At 41.4% G+C, this 20,024-nt stretch overlaps 1 protein-coding gene across 2 annotated transcripts in view; it reads left to right on the top strand.

Moving 5' to 3' along the window:
- The first annotated feature begins 3,477 nt into the window (after nucleotides 1-3,477).
- LOC126964485 (uncharacterized) overlaps nucleotides 3,478-20,024 on the top strand; it is a 56,165-nt gene continuing 39,618 nt past the window's right edge. For both annotated transcript variants that reach the window (XM_050807633.1, XM_050807634.1), the window contains exon 1: nucleotides 3,478-3,535. In XM_050807633.1, coding sequence (XP_050663590.1) covers nucleotides 3,493-3,535 — 43 coding nt within the window. In that variant the 5' untranslated portion in view covers nucleotides 3,478-3,492. The remainder of the gene's footprint in view (nucleotides 3,536-20,024) is intronic.

The raw sequence follows: 20,024 nt of genomic DNA, 5'->3' as shown, positions 1-20,024 counted from the left end.
AGTCGCGTCCCACACCAACGCCTTTCCCCGTGCCCAAGCCATCGAGGCTGGTAATAATACCATTTGGCTCTAAATCAGCTGGTATATTAAGAGCGGCAAATGCCCTGCGGATGATTTTATTAATGCTGGCATGACGACTGATACGGCCCGCCGATTTTAGGCAGGATAACCCGTGACGCCCAAGAGCATCTACCTGAACGCTACATCTACATTGATGTGGTTCATTCAGTTTTATACCTAGCAGGAGTGATACACATATTGACAATATCATATTGTCAAGTAGCGTTCCAATCAGCGCAGAAGGCAAGGCTTGTAACCAAAAGCCCTGAATTATTAAGATAACATATCGTCAAAAATAAATAAGTGAACAGAACTTATAGCTAGACCAGGTAGGACTCAAAGATCAAAAAAATTAGGCCTCAGTGAATCGCCCTATGTTGATTTTGCCAAGGGCCTACGAGAGTCCTTAACACATCCATCTGGAATGTGAGGCCATCGCTGCAATGTGGGAAGGTGGCCTCAATGTTAACACCAGGAACAGACATAAACTTATAATGCCTACTACTACGGCTTAGTCGAATTAGTAAGTCTTTTGTGGGGCGATGTATATGCTTTTACAACAAGATCCCAGAAAATGTTCAAAACAAAAGTACGTTATTCAAAAGAATTGTTAATAAACGTTTGTGTGGTAAAGGTTACTATAACATGTCTTCATAATGATAACACAGATTGGGAATGGAGTGACCGCCCTCAGGCTATTAAATAATAAGTTTAATTGTACAATATTACTTTGTAAACAAATTTTTTCGATGAAGAAAAAAAAAAACCCGCTGAGTTTGTTGCGCCCGTTCTCAGGTCTGAGGCATTCATTTTGGAATGGGTGGTAGTTTTTGACTTTCAATAAGTGATGTCACATCTTATTTTGAATTTGAATATACTGCGCCTCTTAAAGGTCATAGGAGGATGATAGAGGATGTGATTTAGATACAAATTGGACTCCGAATATGAAAGGGAAAAAATTTGTAAGCGTTGCCCAACTGCCTCATCGCAATGACTGCTCAGTATGTCATCGCCAGGCTAGCGAAACTCTCTAAGAAAAAAGCGATTCTCTCGATAGTATGCAACGTGTAGGTTGACAGATTGACAGATGACCGATGATCTTGTAAAAAACGGAAATAGCCGAAATGCACTACGTTTTAAGCAACTGTTCGCTTTCAAACATAGCCGGATTATACTTCGCGATACTGTTATTACTACTATTTCAAACTTATGTCAAATGACTGCACGTTTCATACTAAATTAAATTTCAATTATTACTTAGTCCCACCTGTTATTACGTAGTATTTACATCATCTTTGATAATCGCTTGGGCGTGCGTCCAAGCGCACATAGGGGGACAATAGATCTACAGATTTGCTTGTTTACCCCAAAGTGATTATTTACTTATTTATTTATTTATTAAGGAAGCAAACAGATACATCCAGTGATGTACTATAGATAGTACAAATAAAGTTAAATAAATATACAATTTACAATATTGGATATATCCTAGAATAGTTTCACTGAGAACACAAAAGAATACAATTTTACATACATGACAACAGAACGATAGGATAAGTAAACAATAGAATATTTAGGCGAATACACAGCATTATATAAATTAAGGCACAGATAGGGATATAATAATGAATAAAGATACAAGGTTTAAGGTAAGGACAATAATTGTTGTTTTAACTTAGTCTTAAATGCAGCAGTAGAGGAGTGCGAAAACAGGTCGACCAAATTTACCCCAACAATAATGAAAAGAGTAGTCTAGGTATTTCGTCAATGTTATCAATATACTAGCTGACCCGGCAAACGTTGTTTTGCCATATAAAGTATAATTCACGCGATAGTTTTATAAGTAATAAATTATTGCCTATATTATAGCCTGTACATCATTTTGTTCTATTGTCAATAGTTTTTGCAGCGCACGCAAAAATAGGTTTTCGATTTTACACCTTGTGTTACAAAATAGCAATTTTATTACGGATACTATAGCCTTCCTCGATAAATGGACTACCCAACACGGAAAGAATCATTCAAATCGGACCAGTAGTACCAGAGATTAGCGCGTTCAAACAAACACTGCAGCTTTATAATATTATAAGTATATAAGTATATAGATAAAGCATAAAGATGGCGTTGGAAATTTTAATTCGCAGCAGCCACAAGAGGTACAGAACCCCATAATATATCGATGGTTTTGATGAGAAACGCTTAAAATCGTTTGGATTTCTAGGTGTTCGGGATCAAAAGCTATTCAGGCTAAAACATTTCTCATGGTTACATTAAAGATGAGGTTTGTTCACTAGAACGTTCCAACAACGACTTGAGATATCTCTCTTTCAAATCTAAACAAATACTTTGCAAAGATAAATCTTGTTAACAAATTTAATTTGTGTAATTCAACCCAGAAGTGAGGGTTATTACTTTAAAAAAATAACAAATTGTTCAATTTTAAACAAATGGGTTTGTTTACATTAGTCAGCATTTTTTATAGGTTTTACCTACCATTGCTTAAGCTTAACCAGGCGAGCATACACGGGTAGGAGACGAGCGGGTTGTCACTAGTTATTTTATTATGATAAAACAACAATAAGTTGTATTTCGTATTTAATAACCCCGCGGATATGTAGTTTCCTGTTGTATGTTCTTAGGCAAGCGCTATATTTTAATTATAAATAATATGTCAATTATACCTTCAAGCCAAGAGTACACTCCGAGTTAAAGGTATATCTTGGCCCCTGGTATTGCGGATGTCAATAGGGCTGTCAGATTTTTTCAGACCTAATATAGTATTTTTGGATTCAGTACCCGCAAAATATAGTTAACAGGGGATTAATGCAAATATATATATATTACTAGCTGACCCGGCAAACGTTGTTTTGCCATATAAATTATTTTTAGTGTTCGATTGGATCCATTTAACATGAAAATAAAAAAAAACACTAATTATTTCGTTAAAACGTAAGCACTATGTAGTTATTCGGTCAAACCTGACCAAATGTCCCATCCCTGAAAGATCTCACCAACTGTGTCGCTGATACACAGATTCATAGCCAAGAGACATTCGCCAGTGGGCTACCATCGCTTGAGCCTGGCTGTATCATGCGAATACTATGCAGTGTATCACACGCTATTATGTACTACGACTTGCACACTCGTTCCTGTATGTTACCAAAATTGATTACAAAACTCAACTGTAAGTAACAACCACAAACAATGTCAAATGTCGTGGATTTATTGTAACTGTTAAGTATAAAGTAACCTTTTTTTGGTGTCAATCTACTTTCATAGATCCCCTCCAAATCAAACAACCGCAAAAAATAACCTGTTTAATGTAAATCACACACCTCCCGACATACACTTGACTGTGACCGTTACCTGCATTCGCGGACGCATTATTTTGCTAATTACTCAGTAGGTTTACTTACCGAGTTTGAAGCAGACATGGATAAAGTTACATTCAAAGTCAATGGAGTGCATTGCTCTGGTAAGTGGTCGAGTATGATAAAGCCTTAATATTACCTGCACTTTAACATCCTATAAAGATAACTAATTCATTGCGGCAATTGATTGTAATTTCATTATTCTTTGTATTATGTTGCCGCATTGTAAATTTTATATAAAAATATGATCTATTATCCCTTCACAAGTTAATCGATTGTATCGGCAAATTATGTAAACTTGATATGCTCATTTTTCGGTTTATGTAAATCGGTCTAATATAAGTATTTTAGTTGCTAGCTTTTTTGAACACTACACAATTTATAATTTCTGTTACAAAATGTGGAACTCTAGGTCTTTTTGTTTTCATATATTTATTGTCATATTATGGCGAAGAGTAAGCAGAAAACACGCAAACATGGTGTTTTTAGACAAGTTTTGTGGTGAAAGTATATCGAGCTATGAACACTACTTAATCCTGTTACACACATCCTTAAGTCTTATTTGTAGGTTGCTAATGCGTGCTGTTAGTTATAGTTAACACTGCCGAGCCTTTTTGAACTACCACATTTCTTTGAACTTAAACAAGTTTTTTGGCATGGCGTGACGCATTTTTTTGTGTAGGTTCATTTATTCAGATTAGTAGTGAATGACGAGGATTGTAAGCATATAAACTGTTTTCTACGCAAGAATTTTGTAAATATTGGCTTTGTTACATAGACGGCGAGCCGGCAGCCGTGAACTCATATCGCTCAAGGTCGCTGGCATTTAGTATCGCCTTAAGACTGTATGTTTCCCAAATAAAAGAGAAAACATTGTTGATGAAGTGTGAATAGCTTTATTCACACTTTTTTTAGCTTTATATTTCTATATATATCTCATTTGATAGCTTTATTGATAAAACACCCACCTTTTGTGTAATAGATCGAAATGGATTTGATCAAAAATTTTAAAATCTCCTTGACAACATCCAACTATCTATAGCAGAGACTCTGAATCCCGGTAGGTGCAAACATTTATATGATTAAAATGGATGTTTGTTTCTGAGTCATGGATGATGATATGTATTTATTACACTTTTTTATTAGCTTCACCTGTATGTATGTTTGATTGTAACCGACTCACTTTAAACGGCCTGATTTCGTTCAAACTTCGTAGATTGATCGAGACCGATGACAATACATTAATTTGATAAAGTTATTTCGTTTATCGTCGATACGGCAGGAATTGTTAATTTTTAATTTCATTATCTTTACAGCCAAAGAGTTTTTTTAGTTTTATAAACTACTTTTATGTATGTTATAGCAAGTATATTATATTAAATATATCACTGTCTTATACCCATCGTATAGGACGAGATATTTGTATAAAAGTGTGTCAATATTATTATAATAATAATGGTATCAATTTATTCAAACAAAAATATTATAGCTATATTTACAATTACATTAAATTAAATTTATCGTTACGGGGAAGTGTACCAAGAATACTTGCAGCATTTCCGCGTTGGATTGCTAGGCTGTCCGTTGACCGAAATAGCTACCAGCGCTTGGTTTTCCAATAGCCCTATTAGGGCGCGTAGATAGTACTTTGTACATTCTCTCTTATCTCTTATCTTCTTAACATTCTCTCTTAGTCACCGCGTCTCAGCGTCTCACGGGGCCTCACGGACCAGAGACGCTTGGACTCGGAGAATTTGTTAATTATTGTGTTATATTTATAAGAAAATCGGGGTAAATTTTTACCGGTAGCAGGCTTATTTGCTCAGAATGCGGCCTGGGTACACACTTTTTTAGGCGCTTTTTTCTGCCATGAAGAAGTTATCTACAAGACTTATTGTGCAATAATGTATTAAAGGGCGTGAAGCTACTGAAATAACTATATTCAAACTTGACCTCAAATTATTAATCGTATTTTTGAATATTGCTCTATAGTATGATGTCCTTACTACCAAATATACAATAGTATATTAGAAATAATAGAAAAACTATTTATATTGCCTCTACCAGTGGGAGGCTCCTTTGCACAAGATGCCGGCTAGATTATGGGTACTACAACGGCGCCTATTTCTGCCGGGAAGCAGTAATGCGTAAGCATGATGTAGTGTTTCGGTCTGAAGGGCGCCGTAGTAACATTACTGGGATTAATGAGACTTAATTTCTTGCGTCTCAAGGTGACGAGCGCAACTATTGTTCCGCTCAGAATTTTTGGGTTTGTTCAAGAATCCTGAGCACTGCATTGTAATGGGCAGGGTTTTCAATTACGTCCTGCTTGTCTCGTCCCTTATCTTCATAAAAACAAAAAATCTTTCAAATCAAACGCCCTCAGGCTATTTAATAATATTTTTTTGTACGATATTACATATTATATTGTAAAGAAATTTAAAAAAGCCCGCTGCGTTTCTTGCACCCTTCCTTCTCAGGTCTGAGGCATACTTTTTAGAATGGGTTGTAGATTTGAAACTTAATAAGTGATTTTAAATTATATTTTTAATAAAATATTTGAATTTGAAATATGCAACACATTATACAACTATTCCGAACGTTTGTGATATTTTAAGATACATACATGACGAGGAAAGAACCTCTGTATTGTTTTTAAAAGGTGTGACGTCATTACTGTTGACAGCACAATTGCTATCTTGCTGAAGACCACTCATTGGTTCTTCTAAAGAAAACTACACGAGTGGGTATTACTTTCGTTTATTCAACGGGCAGCGTTACGACGTCCCAGAGAGGTCCGTATCGTACGACAGCCCGAGAGAAAGAAAGCCTGAAAAGAGAGAAGAAAATTTTTTTATCACGTAGAAAATTGTCCAAATCGAAAAAAATTATTGTCCGGTCCGGAAAAACAAGGTCTGGCGAATTTGGAGGGTGACTATGAAATGGTGGTAAAATGGTTTGTAATTGCAGTTCCTATAGAGTTAAAACGGTTTCTCGTGTTGTATCAGGTTTCGCGTTATCATGGAGCAATATGGTGAAGTTTCGGGGCTGTTTCTCTGCGAGTTTTGCTATCATTGTTCAGAATTCGGCACAGTAGACATCCGCCGTTATTGACAAGATCGGAGAAAGCTATAGTGAATAACACCATGCTGAGACCACTAAAACAGTTATCATTACCTTTTTATTGGTAAGCTTTGCTTTAGGACTCTGTTGCGTCGTTTGACCTGGAGTCAGCCATTGCATTTTTCGCTTTCGGTTATCGTAAAGTATCCACTTTTCATGGCATGTCACAATTCGATCCAATATTGCTTCATTTCAACACAAGCTTCAACAGATTAGTCAAATCATGAGTCACCCATTTTTCATATTTTTTTATTTTAATGATTTGACGCAAATGAGTCAATATTGTTGTTAAGGTAACGTTAAGCCATGCCGCTAATACCTGGCTAGTTTTGCTCGGATGGGCTTCCCACCATCTCATTCAATTATTCATTGTTATTCATCTGTATGGGGCGGTCTTCCAGATGGTTCGCTCTTCAAATCAAAGTTTCCATCACGAAAGCGTTTTAACCAAAATCGACCGGTGCATTCATTAGCAGGCCTTCCTCCAAATGCAACTTTGATATTGCGAGCTGTTTCTACCGCGTTAGTTAATTATTCCAAAATCACTCGAATTTTTGAAGTAACCATCTTTCTTGTCTAACTTGAATAAAAAAAATTTAACAAAAAAACAACCGACTTCAAAAGCACTATTCATTAACAATAGATATAATATGTACAGAAAAGTATAAAAATAATTGCGTATTTTTATACAATCTAAGTAATTAATCTAAGTCTACTTATGATTATTGTTGTTTTTGGAATCGGTGTCCTTCCGCCGCGACTCGCTCACGCCTCTCGCCTCCTCACGACTCAAGCACATCTCACCTATAACTATGTATGTAGTTACAAACCTATCTTGAATGTCACCGACTCCAAAAATTACAATAATCGTAACTAAACTAGGTACCATGTGAAAAAAGTTTCAATCCAAAATCTCAATCCGTGAAGGTTCTATGTCAATTCGAAGTACCTATTACAGTAAAACGGCAATTTCATACCTTAATCCCTATAACATACACTCTCTGATAGAAATGTCTCTTTTAGTATAAAATTGTTAGCAGTGGAATTGATTGCCCCGATATTCTCTCGTTAATTAGTGTATCCACTCCATTGAGAGTCCCGAGAATCAGCGGACACAAATTATTCGCACTTACAATAATTACGATATTTCTAACCATAACACAGCACAAATTCTAAGTTTCGAAAGTGTTAACATTGAAAATAAAATATCTATGTTTATGTACAAACGTAATTATAGTAATTATAATATTGAGATATTCAAAAATTACCTAAAAAGCTTGTCGTTCAATGAAATCTATGAAGAAAAAGATTTCAATAACGCATTTAGCTTTGTTTTGCGAGAATAAAAATTTAAAATATCCAATGGAAAGCCCAAATGGATAAGTAACGGTATTCGAATAAGGTGTAAAACAAAAAGAGTATTAAGATATAGAACATGTAGAAAAAAAGACAATATCAATAAGAATAATTATTTGAAATATGCAAGAACACTTAAATATTGTATTGCCACATCAAAAAAAATTAGTAATACCCATTATGTAGCAAACAGTAAAAACATATGTTATGCCACGTGGAAAATTATTAAAAATGAAACAAATGTAACAGTAGTGACACCTGTTAAATCAATTATAATAATAACTAGAATTTTGTAATGAAATGAAAAATGAATTAATATGGCCAGAAACATTGGGCGATAACATTGATACATTAAAACTATTAACACCCATTGTTACACGTTTCTAGCAAAATAAAGGACTTATTTATTATTTATAATAGCCTTCCGAAAGCTTCTACACATTTTTACAGGTTTTAATTAGCTTCACTTGTATGTATGTTTGCTTGTAACCGACTCATTTGGGCGCGATTTTGACCCACTATAAACGGCCAGATATGGTTCAAACTTCGTAGATTTATCGAGGACCGATGACAAAAAAATGTACTTTCCCCGGGGCATAAAAAGAATACGGGAGTCCCAGGCCCATGGGTGTCGTAAGAGGCGACTAAGGGCTTTTTAGAAGTGGGAGAGTCACGCTGCCGTCTTTTGTTTGTTGCGCCCATTCTTCTCAGGCCTGAGGCATTCATTTTGGAATGGGTGGTAGTTTTATTGACTTTCAATAAGTGATTTCACATCCTATTTTGAATAAAAATATTTGAATTTGACGTCAGCACAATCGGGCCAGACTCGTCCGGGTTAATTACCACACTCGCACAGAATACCGGCGTGAAGTAGCGGCCTAGTGCCGCTATGTTTGGTGTAGGTTAGTGTCGAGGACCGGAGGCCATTCCCCCCCCCCCCTTCCCCAACAAAGATTATGAAAGCGGTCCCTAAAGAGATAGTACCCCAGGAGGATACCGGCTCTACCAGAGTCGGAGAATCCCTCCCCGAGCACTCTAGCCCGGGCTGCCCTTCGTATTCTGGGGAGGGCACAGTACCGCGCATGACCGAGGCAGTAACACCACGGCACCCCGCTCCACACTCAACGTGGACTTTTGCAATATCAGGCGAATTCACTCCAACTTAAACGCCGTCCACCACCACCTTGAGACGGCCTTGTGTTTCCTTACGGAGACGCAGATATCTCGACCTAGCGATACGTCATATTTAATGTACCCCGGGTACAAAATTGAGCACAATTTTTTGCCTCATGCCGGGGTATGTGTGTACGTTAGGGAGGATATCTGCTGTCGCCGTCTCGGCAATTTTGAGGGTAGGGACCTGTCCACTCTCTGGCTCCGGGTAGATTTAGAGGACCGCGTTCGCATCTATGCGTGTGTCTACAGGTCCCATAGTGGTAACGCAGAAACCGATCATCTCATGGGCTGCGTTCAAGTGACAATTGACGACGTGCTTGCACATATCCCCTCCGCTGAAATCGTAGTCTTAGGTGATTTCAACGGGCACAATGCCGAATGGCTTGGATCACGTACCACAGACTACGCAGGGCGATCTGTGCATAATTTTGCATTGGCGTATGGTCTGTCCCAATTGGTTGAGTCGCCAACGCGGCTCCCGGATGTGGATAGCCCCATGCCGTCCTTATTAGATCTTCTGCTGACTACACATCCCAATGGTTACCAGGTCCTTGTCGACGCCCCTCTCGGAACGTCCGACCATTGCCTGGTCAGGAGTGTAGTGCCTATCCGACGCCCACGTCGCAGACCACCAGTGACCTGCCGCGTTTGGCACTACCAGTCAGCAGATTGGGATAGGATGCGTTCCTTTTTTGCATCCTCCCTTGGAGTAGGGTTTGTTTCCCTTCGGATGATCCTAGTGCCTGCGCCGTTGCAGTAGCCGATGTGATACTACAGGGCATGGATATCTTTATACCAAGCTCTGTAGTACCGATCGGTGGCAGATCACAGCCCTGGTTCGATGCGTCAGTTAAAGCAGCATCTGACTGCAAAAAACAGGCGTATCGAACTTGGGTTGCGGCGCTGGGCACAAAGGATCCGAACTGCATAGTTCTAAAGAGAAAATACAACCGTGCTTCCAGATTTTTTAAGCGGCAAATCACCCGTGCAAAGTCAAAACACGTCGTCAAAATCGGCGAGCAGCTTTCCAGTTACCCGACCGGAACACGCAAGTACTGGTCGTTGTCGAAAGCTGCTCTTGGTAACTTCAGGTAGCCATGCCGCCGTTGCACATGAGGAATGACACCCTGGCCCATACGGCAAAAGAGAAAGCCTATCTCCTGTGCGCTCTTTTCGCCTCCAACTCGACTCTTGACGACAACGGAAAAACACTGCCAACCGTCCCGCGGTGTCAGAGCTCTATGCCTGAAGTACAGTTCATACAGAAAACTGTTAGGCGAGCTCTGTTTTCGTTGGACGTCAGGAAGTCGAGCGGGCCGGATGGCATTTCTCCAATCGTGCTTAGAATGTGTGCTCCTGAGTTGACACCGGTGCTAACACGTTTATTCCGGCACTCTTATTCCAAAGGCGTAGTCCCTGACTCATGGAAGTCAGCCCTTGTCCATCCGATCCAAAAAAAAGGAGACAGTTCGGATCCGGCAAACTACAGGCCTATTGCTATTACCTCCCTGCTCTCCAAAATCATGGAGAGCATAATTAGCCGTTAGCTCTTGGTATACCTAGAGGGTCACCAGTTGATCAACGATCGACAATACGGCTTTCGCCATGGTCGGTTGGCAGGTGATCTTCTAGTATACCTAACACATAGATGGGCTGCGGCTATTGAAAGCAAGGGGGAAGGCCTGGCAGTTAGCCTGGATATAGCGAAGGCCTTTGATCGTGTATGGCACAAGGCGCTCCTCTCTAAACTTCCATCAGTTGGGCTTCCCGAGAGCTTGTGCAAGTAGACCTCCAGCTTCCTCACTGGGCGGAGCATACAGGTCATTGTCGACGGACATTGCTCGAACCCGAAGCCCGTGAATGCTGGAGTGCCCCAAGGCTGTGTGCTATCTCCTACGCTGTTTTTTCTGCATATCAATGATATGTTGGACACCTCCAACATTCGTTTCTATGCAGATGACAGCACTGGTGATGCCGTATACACGGGCCATGCAGGTCTCTCTCGGGAAATCGTCGACCAGTGCCGGGAGAAACTTGTGTCTTCTATCGAGTCCTCTCTTGAGAAGGTCGCGGAATGGGGTAAATTGAACCATGTCCAATTTAACCCCCAGAAGACTCAAGTTTGCGCGTTTACCACTAAAAAAAACCCATTTGTCGTATCACCGCTCTTCGACAACACTTCCCTAAAAGCCTCGCCTAGTATCGGAATACTGGGTCTCGAAATCTCGAGCGATTGCCAATTCCGTGGCTATCTACAGGTGGCCCTACAGGGCAAAGCCAAATTGGCTTCAAAGAAACTGGGCGTCATTAATAGAGCACGGCAATACTTCAAGCCGGCCCACATTCTAGCGCTGTACAAAGCGGAGGTCCGGCCACGTGTTTCCGGAACGATACGACATGGGTACCTTCAAAAAAAGCGCGTACACCTTCCTTAAAGGCCGGCAACGCTCCTGTGATTCCTCTGGTGTTGCAAGAGAGTGTTTGCGGCGGTGATCACTTAACAACAGGTGACCCGTACGCTCGTTTGTCCTCCTATTCCATTAAAAAAATAGACAATACATTAATTAGGTAAAATTATTATTCATTTCAATTTGCAAAATAAGATTTTTGTTAATTTATATAATTTTCATCTATCACAACGTGTACAAGGCAGGAATTGATGTTAATTTTAAATTTGTTTTCTATTTTTTAGTTCGGTTTTGTGTAAAAAGCGTGTTTTTTTGGTATTTTTAACTACTATTTATTAATGAGGTTTTCTGCGTTTCGGGATGACTTCGGAAACTGATGTGTTACTAGACCGGAATATTTGCTGTTCAACATTTATATAATATGCATTTTTGTAAATTTATCATTCTGCCGCTGTTAGTCAAATAAGTTTTGTTTATTTTAATTAATTTTTACTTTACTTTATACTAATTATACTGTATTTCTTCTATGGGTTCTTATGATGCGCAATTAAAATTTATAATTTATGTGTTAAGTACACATAAATTATTTAGTTATGCATGCAATATTTATTTAGGATAATACTCAATGTTATTAGTTAGTGATAACTGTGTTGGTAACGCTATAAATCTATATAATATAAAATGAAAATTGTCTTCGTTTGAGGCTCAATCACGCTTAAACCACTGATTGTATCGACATGAAGCTGTGATGCGAAATTTATCCTAGATGGTATTAGTAATAAATTGAATAAAATTTAATTTATTTACTTTTAAAATTAATTAAATCTAATATTAGGTGCTTACATATGAAATTGGCGTTTTGTATGGGAGGAACAAAAAGTAAAATATTTTTAAATATAATATATTTAATTAATCAAAGTATGAACCATTGTTTTCTATGCACTTTTGCCATCTCATAGGTAGTTCATTGATCCCTTTACTAAAAAAACCAGTCGGACGGGAATCAATAAAATCTGTGAAGGTGATTTGGACTGCCCCATCAGAGTTAAATTTTTCCCTTGCAAGAGGTGGTCCAAATTTAGAAAAAAATGGTAATCTGTTGGAGCAAGGTCCGGGGAGTACGGAAGATGTCTTAGACATTCCAATTGAAGCTCTTCTAATTTGGTAGCCGTCTGTTGTGCAGTGTGTGGTCTAGCGTTGTCGTGAAGTAGCAGTGGCGTGGAGCGATTGACCAGCCTAGGTTGTTTAGCCGCTAGCTTTTCCATCATGGTTTGCAATTGCTAACAATAGACATCAGCCGTAATAGTCTGGCCAGATTTGAGAAAACTGCAATGAACAATACCGGCACTAGTCCACCAAACGCTTACAAGTAACTTTTTTGGGGTTAATTTTCGCTTGGGGCAGGATTTGGCTGGCTGGCCAGGATCCAAGATCCAGGATTCATTATTGTGCCGGTTCAGTAATGTAACGCAGCAGTCGACGCGCGTTTGCCGGTTTGCTTCAGTCAATTCGTGAGGTACCCACCTTTCAAGCTTTTAATCTTCCCAATTTGCTTCAAGTGAATTAAAACAGTTTTATCACTAACACCGCAACCTGCAGCTAGGTTATAGGTTATCATGGGCTATTATCCGCGACTCGACGACTACAGCGCGCCTATTTTGCGTGGTGAGGAGGGCGGCTAATCCTGCCACCCCAGTTCCTCAAGGTAATGTATCAAACCTTTGATGTCACCCATGACCTCGGGGAGAATCCTCGGTGACCCCAGGTGTTTGGCCCGGTATGTGGCCACACTCCTACACTCCAAAATGACGTGTGCGGCCGTTTCGTCCGCCTCCGTGCAGGCTCTGCACAGTGGGCTGTCGGTGACACCTATATTGAACAGATGCTTGTTAAAAGGGCCGTGACCCGTTAGTACATGAGTTATTTTCCGTAACCTAGGTCGTGGAAGTTTTACTAGCTTGCGAGAGAGCTTGGGGTCTATTTGAGGTAGAGCTTCTTTTGCTTGTCTACACCCACTTAATTCCATCCAGTCCATCGTGAGTTACTGTGATCCTTTATCCATTGAAGAGTTACTTGGTTGTTATTTTCGCATAACTCCCTCAGACACTGGTGACAGTTGTATATTAGCTTAGAGGTGATAGTGTGGCTTTGTAGGGCTTGTAGTACTGATTTGCTATCTGAAAGGATGCGGATGGAGTAGTCTTTTACCTTTCGAGTCAAAGTAGCAGTGACTGCTTCTATGATACCCATACATTCTGCTTGGAAGACAGTGTTATGAGCTCCTAGTGATGCAGCTATTCTTATATTTAGGTCATCCGAGAACACTCCGTATCCCGTGCCCGACCTTGTCTTTGAGCCATCTGTGAAAATCCTGAGGTCTTTTGTACTGAAGTCCTCTTTCAGTTCTTCATACAGCTGTATTTTGTATCTCTTATCGAATATGTATTCCTTTGGAGATCTATCACTTACTGCCAACAGCAGAGGCTCCTTTTCAATCACCTCATTTAGAACCTCTGGGTGTGGGGATTGAGTGGTTTTCCAAAGATTTAATGTCTTCAACCTTACTGCGGCGCAGGCCGCCTCTTGTTTTATATAGAGGTGTAGAGCCGGAAGGTTCAGCATAGCTTCTACAGCCGCGGTAGGTGTGGTTCGCATACATCCTGTGGTAGCCATACACGCTAGTCTTTGGAATCGTTGCAGTTTATTACAAGTAGTGTTCAGCTTGGTGCGTGGCCACCATACAACTGCGCCGTAACATATCATAGGTCGTGTCACAGCTGTGTAGAGCCATAGTACGATGTTCGGGGCAAGTCCCCATGTCTATCCTCACATTCTACGGCATTGCCAGAAGGTTACGGTAGCTGTATTTATTTTTGATTCCAAGTGGGCCGCCCAGTTTAACTTGCTGTCAAGTATAACTCCTAAGTATTTCACTTCGCTGTTTAGTTGGAGTTCGGTGTTAAACAGTTTTGGCAGTTTATAGTTACCCAGAACTCTTTTGTTTGTGAACATTACCAATTCCGTTTTATGTGGGTTGACTGATAGGTCGTTATCTATGCACCATCTTTCCACGATTTTCAATGCTGCATTTGTTACTTCACATATAGTACTGGCAAACTTTCCGCTTATTAATATAGTTAGGTCGTCTGCGTAGCCTACCGTAAAGTAGTGATTTTCGTTTAGAGTGATAATTAGATCATTTACTACCAAGTTCCATAAAAGAGGTGACATAACTCCTCCTTGGGGGCAGCCTTTAGCTACAAATGCTTTTTGTGTCTCACTTTCATTTAGTAATATCACTCTGTGTTTGAGCATGTTTTCAATCCATGATGACAGTTGTACATACTCCATGGCGGTGTAATGCTTCTTTTATTTTTGTAAATTTTGTCTTATCGAAGGCTCCTTCAATGTCCACGAAGGTTCCTAGACAAAAGGTTTTTTCCGAAAGTGCGCCCTCTATAACGTTCACTACAGCGTGAAGTACAGATTCGGTGCTTTTACCTTGACTGTATGCGTGTTGGTTGGGGAGTAGGGGTATGTTCTTAAGGTAATTCTCCCTCAGTTCTCTTTCACACAGCCTTTCTAGGGTCTTTAGGGTAAAAGAGGTAAGACTTATGGGTCTGTAAGATTTAGCGTTAGAATAGTCACTTTTACCTGGTTTAGGTATGAAAATCACTTTAACTTCCCTCCATATCCTAGGGATGTATCTATGCGCTAGACACGCCCTGAAAATGTTGATCAGCCGGTTGTGGAGACCTGCTCCTCCCCATTGCAACAAGGCGGGAAAGATCCCATCAGGTCCTGCTGACTTAAAGGGGTGAAAGGAATTTATAGCCCACTTTATTTTATCGGTTGTCACCAACTTGTGTGCTTGTTGCCAGTCAGCTTCTTCAGCGGTTATGTTTTCATTTACCCACTCGATTATTGCTGCTGATTGCCGCTGCATTATTTTGCATCCTGGAAAGTGAGTTTCCGTCAGAACTCGCTCTGTTTCCTCTGGTGAGATGGTAAATGTACCGTCAGGTTTCAGCAGGGATCCGAGGATTTGCCTGGGTTGGTTAGAGATTAATTTCCTTGCCCTGTTGGCCTGGTTATGGCATTGGATGCTGCTGCAAAATTTACGCCAGCCTTCTGATCTTCTGTATCTGATGCGTTTCTTGTATTCAGACTTACACTCTTTGTAGATGTCCCAGTCGTATTGATCGCCTGTGTTCATTGCGCGGTTCAGATGTCTCCTCACTTTTTTCCTGAGCCTTTCTAATTCAGGTCCCCACCAGGTCTGGGGTCTTGGTCTGTCTGATTGAGGGCTGGTGAGGGGACATGTAGCATGATAACTGGCAGTCATGAATTCGTATATTTGTTCCATTTGGTTTTCGATGTTATCTACTCCGATTATCCTGGCTGGGAGTGTTTCGTCCTTTAGACGCGATTCCATCAGCAACTTGTACTGAGTAAGATTCGTTCTGCGGGGTTTCCTCCTGGGAGGCGGTGTAGTGATGTTTACCTCCAGGTTAAAAAGTATCCATCTGTGGTCTGAGCAGGATGCTTCTTTCGACACATGCCAATTGGATATAGAATCAGACATTCCCTCTGTTGCTAAAGTGATGTCTATAATTGTTTTGCTCCTCCTATTTACAAAGGTGGGTTCTGAACCTACATTCAAAATATTAAGGTTAGTAGAAAAAAGGTATTCAGTGAGTTGCTTACCCCTTTCGTTGGTTGTTTGCATGCCCCAGAGCGGGTGATGTGCATTGCAGTCTGCAGCCACAATAAGCTCGCTCTTGGTTGTCTCGCAGTAGTTGACCAGTTTGACAAGTTCTTCCGGCGGTGGGTCTTCCCCGTCAGGCATATAGACGGAGGCGACCACTATCGCTCTCTGGTGAGTTGGAAGGATGTGTCTGTCCAGTATTTTTATTGCGCATAAGTCTCTGTAACAAAAATCTGTTAGGGGTTGCACATGTAGATTATTAGAAATGTAGATACAGGCTCTAGGGTGTTCTGGTCCTGAGTAATGTATAAGCTTACCTCCGATATTGGAGAGATGGCATATTCGGCCCCGCCTAACCCACGGCTCCTGGATTAGGGCGAGAGCTGTAGGGTTAACCTCCAACCATTTCCGAAGTTGGGCCGTTGCGGTTTCGCTATGGTGGAGGTTTATTTGGATGGTGCTGCACTTAGAAGGGGATGCCATCTTTGGATAGCACACCCTCCTCGCCATCCCCGATGCAGAGCTCTTCAATGCCCTTGGTGCAGTCGGCATCGCCTTTGGTGCCCGCCGCCAGAAGCTCTTCGAGCTCCTTTAGGCTGTCGAGCACTTCCTCCGAGGGAGAGCTAGTGGCGCAGTTGCCGTCTGCTGGGTCAATTGTTTGAGCGTCCATGGGTTCCGGCAGTGCATCACTGTCGTCTATACTATTCCCTGTTGTTGTGAATGCCTCACCGTTTGTATCCTTAGGTCTCGGTGTATTTACCTCCTGGCCCCTGGAACTTCAGATATACTGAGCCCAGCATGAATGAAAGCCGGCGCTCATGCTCCAAGATTTTGGGGATTTGGTCCTCCGGGATGCTTACCACGATGAAGCTGTGGTCGTTGTGGTGATAAAGGGCGTGTAACAACCACCTGTCTACTTTGGCCCAAGAGTTTTGGAACCGTAGCATCCCGCCGATTGCTTTGGTGTCCTTCCATTCACCTGGTAGTAGAATGCCACACCTGACGCGGTTGGGAATTTCCCAGATGTTTTTTACTGCCAGGGTGTCACCGTTAGGGAGTTGGATTTCCGGGACAGCAGTTTTCAGCCACTCCAATGTTTTAAGATTAGAGCACCACAGTTTTAGGACGCCCCCATCATAGACGGGTTTGCCCAGAAACGCAGGCCCTTCTCTGTCTTCACTCATAGCGGCCATCATGGCTGTCATGAGCTTATCTTCAAGCTTACTTTCTATAAGCTGTGCCATATTCGCGTCACTATGCCCTGTAGGGGTAGATGTTATGGCCACAACAGGGTCGGTTTTCGCAGCGTTGGCGTATGATGTCGGTTTGGGCCGATTTAGCAATTTGGCCCTCTTGTGGTCACCCCTCGGAGAGTTGGTGTCATCCAAGCTTGTGCGTTTGGTGGATGTCGAGGGTTGGGCTACTCTGCCTGCTTTGTTGGAAGGAGGCCCTCGGTTGTCTCGTGAGGTGCTGGGTTGCGCTTCAGGTTCAGAGGAGGGCATTGAGGCGCTAGCTTTCTGAGCGTTGGCCTTGCGAAGGCGAGCTGCAATGCGCCTTTGCCTCCTGTTGGGTCGATGGCGATCTGTGTTGTCTTGTGCCGAGTGACTCTCCCCTATTCGGGGTTTGTTTTGGTTTCGGCCCTTGTAAGATACGAGGGACCAACCTGCCTCCAGTCTGCTGACTGATTGGGCAGACACTGCTGATGCAGCGTCTGTGCCCATAGACGGTTCCCTATTAGGCTCCTTGGTCTGTAATTTCTGGGTGCCAGCAGCTGCTGAACACGCTCCAGAGGTCTGTGTGGTCCCGGTGGATTTCTCCGCCGGGGAATTGGTTTGTTTTGGGGTTTTTTTGGATCTTGGGTTGTCCATACTTTACCGGGTAAAAACTTCGTTCCCCTTGCTCCCCACCCTCCACCGAGCCCGCAACTGGGGATGGTTAACTTAACCATCAGGGCTGCAAGGGGAATATAGGTCCAGCTGGTTGGCCTCTTGCGCGATATCGGGAGCTCAAGATGAGCGGCTGATGGATTCGATCCTATCCATCAGTTGCTCCACCCATTCTTACCCCGTCAGCTTGGCTGAGCACCTCCCCTTGCGGGGACCAGCCGAACCTCGCCTGTGGCCCCGCCAAGGCGGGGACACTTGACCATTACCCTCGTGGCGGCTACTCACGGGGCTACCGTTTAGCTTGAAATCAGGACCGAAGGAAGCGTATTACGTTACAGGGGTAACTAATCCCCGACCCCTATCCCACTCAACCTCCCAGGACTCCGTCATCCCCGCGTACGGCGATCAACTGCGCAGGCCAAAGACGCAGGTGGATGCTGTAAAATCTTCCGGTTGGCACCCACTAACCGCCGGAAGAGTGGAGCAGATATTAGCCACTTGCCAGCAAAGGACTGCCATTACGCAGCGATTAGTGAAAATCGAGCGCAATAACAAATCAGTCACAGGCGCAATGTTTCCAGGGTGCACCGGGGAGGTAGGTGTCACTCTATTCAGAACGCCTAAGAAAGGTTTCATCGTGGATCGACACCACCGCCCACACGTGGAGGTTTCTGCTAAGCACCCCAACCTGCAGCTAACTCGGACGTGGTTTGCGATGGATCCGCTTCCACAATAGCCTTCAATACTTCATTATCAACTTGGGTCTCAGGCCGTCCACGGGGCTTGTTCTGCAGGTCGAAATTTCCAGAACGACAACGTTAGAACCAAAAACGAACTGTGTATCATTCACCCTTCGAGTCGTTTCCTCAGCACTAGTGCCACGGCGGAACTCGTACTCGTAAATAATGCGATACTTTAAGTTTTCCATTTTGTAAAATGAGTGACGCAAACAGAAAAACACAGAAAAAAAATGAATGACGGTCATCGAAGCACAAATACATGAGTAAATAGCTCTACAAATTTGAATTTGGAATTCCTTACCAAAGAGGAGAACATCATGATTAAAGTGGCCAGTACGAAATACGCCAATTACATATGTAAGGACCTAATATATAAAATTCTCGTGTGTGTTAAACTTTGAACTCCTCCGAAACGGCTTGACCGATTCTCATGAAATTTTGAGTGCATATTGGGTAGGTCTGAGAATCGGACAACATCTATTTTTCATCCCCCTAAATGTTAAGGGTGGTCCACACGAATTTTTTTTTTATTTTTTTTTATAATTTGTTTGATTATGAGTCAGCATTAAAAAATACATACAACTTCAAATTTTCATATCGATTATAATATCGGGTCAAGATTTTAATATCGGCAATACAACGTTTGCTGGGTCAGCTAGTAATATATAAATTATCACCTTGTGTCTGAAATATACGAGCGCAGTTGCGATGCCGCTTATAATTTTGGGTTCAATCGAACCTTGATTGGAACTGGATTGTTATGGGCAGGTTGTATCACTTATGATATGATGAATCTTGGTAATGTCATTACTTTTTGGAGTAAAACTTTTTTACGCATGCTTGCCTTGGGGAGTAAACTAGTGAATGCGTGACGAGAGCGTTACGAAAAGTGTGATCGGACGAGGCGAGCGGAAATTGAGAGATAGATATTAGTTAGTGAATATGTAATATGTTACGTTTCGTATTTGATTGAATAATATCAATTTTTTTATGATATATTACAATTCATATATGATATACATTAATTTTGATATACTATTAAGTAAAGTTAAATTGTTTCAATGATAAGTGTGGTAAATGTCATGTCTTTGAAAAGCCTTTGAAATTTTTATTAAAAATGTATGCAGCTAAGTATTTGAAACACGTGATAATGAACACAAACATACAGCAAGTGAGATAAGAGGGAATGTTTCCGT

Source organism: Leptidea sinapis, chromosome 5 (assembly GCF_905404315.1).
Source record: "Leptidea sinapis chromosome 5, ilLepSina1.1, whole genome shotgun sequence".
Lineage (NCBI taxonomy): Eukaryota > Metazoa > Arthropoda > Insecta > Lepidoptera > Pieridae > Leptidea > Leptidea sinapis.
This window is presented reverse-complemented; position numbering and strand designations above follow the sequence as displayed.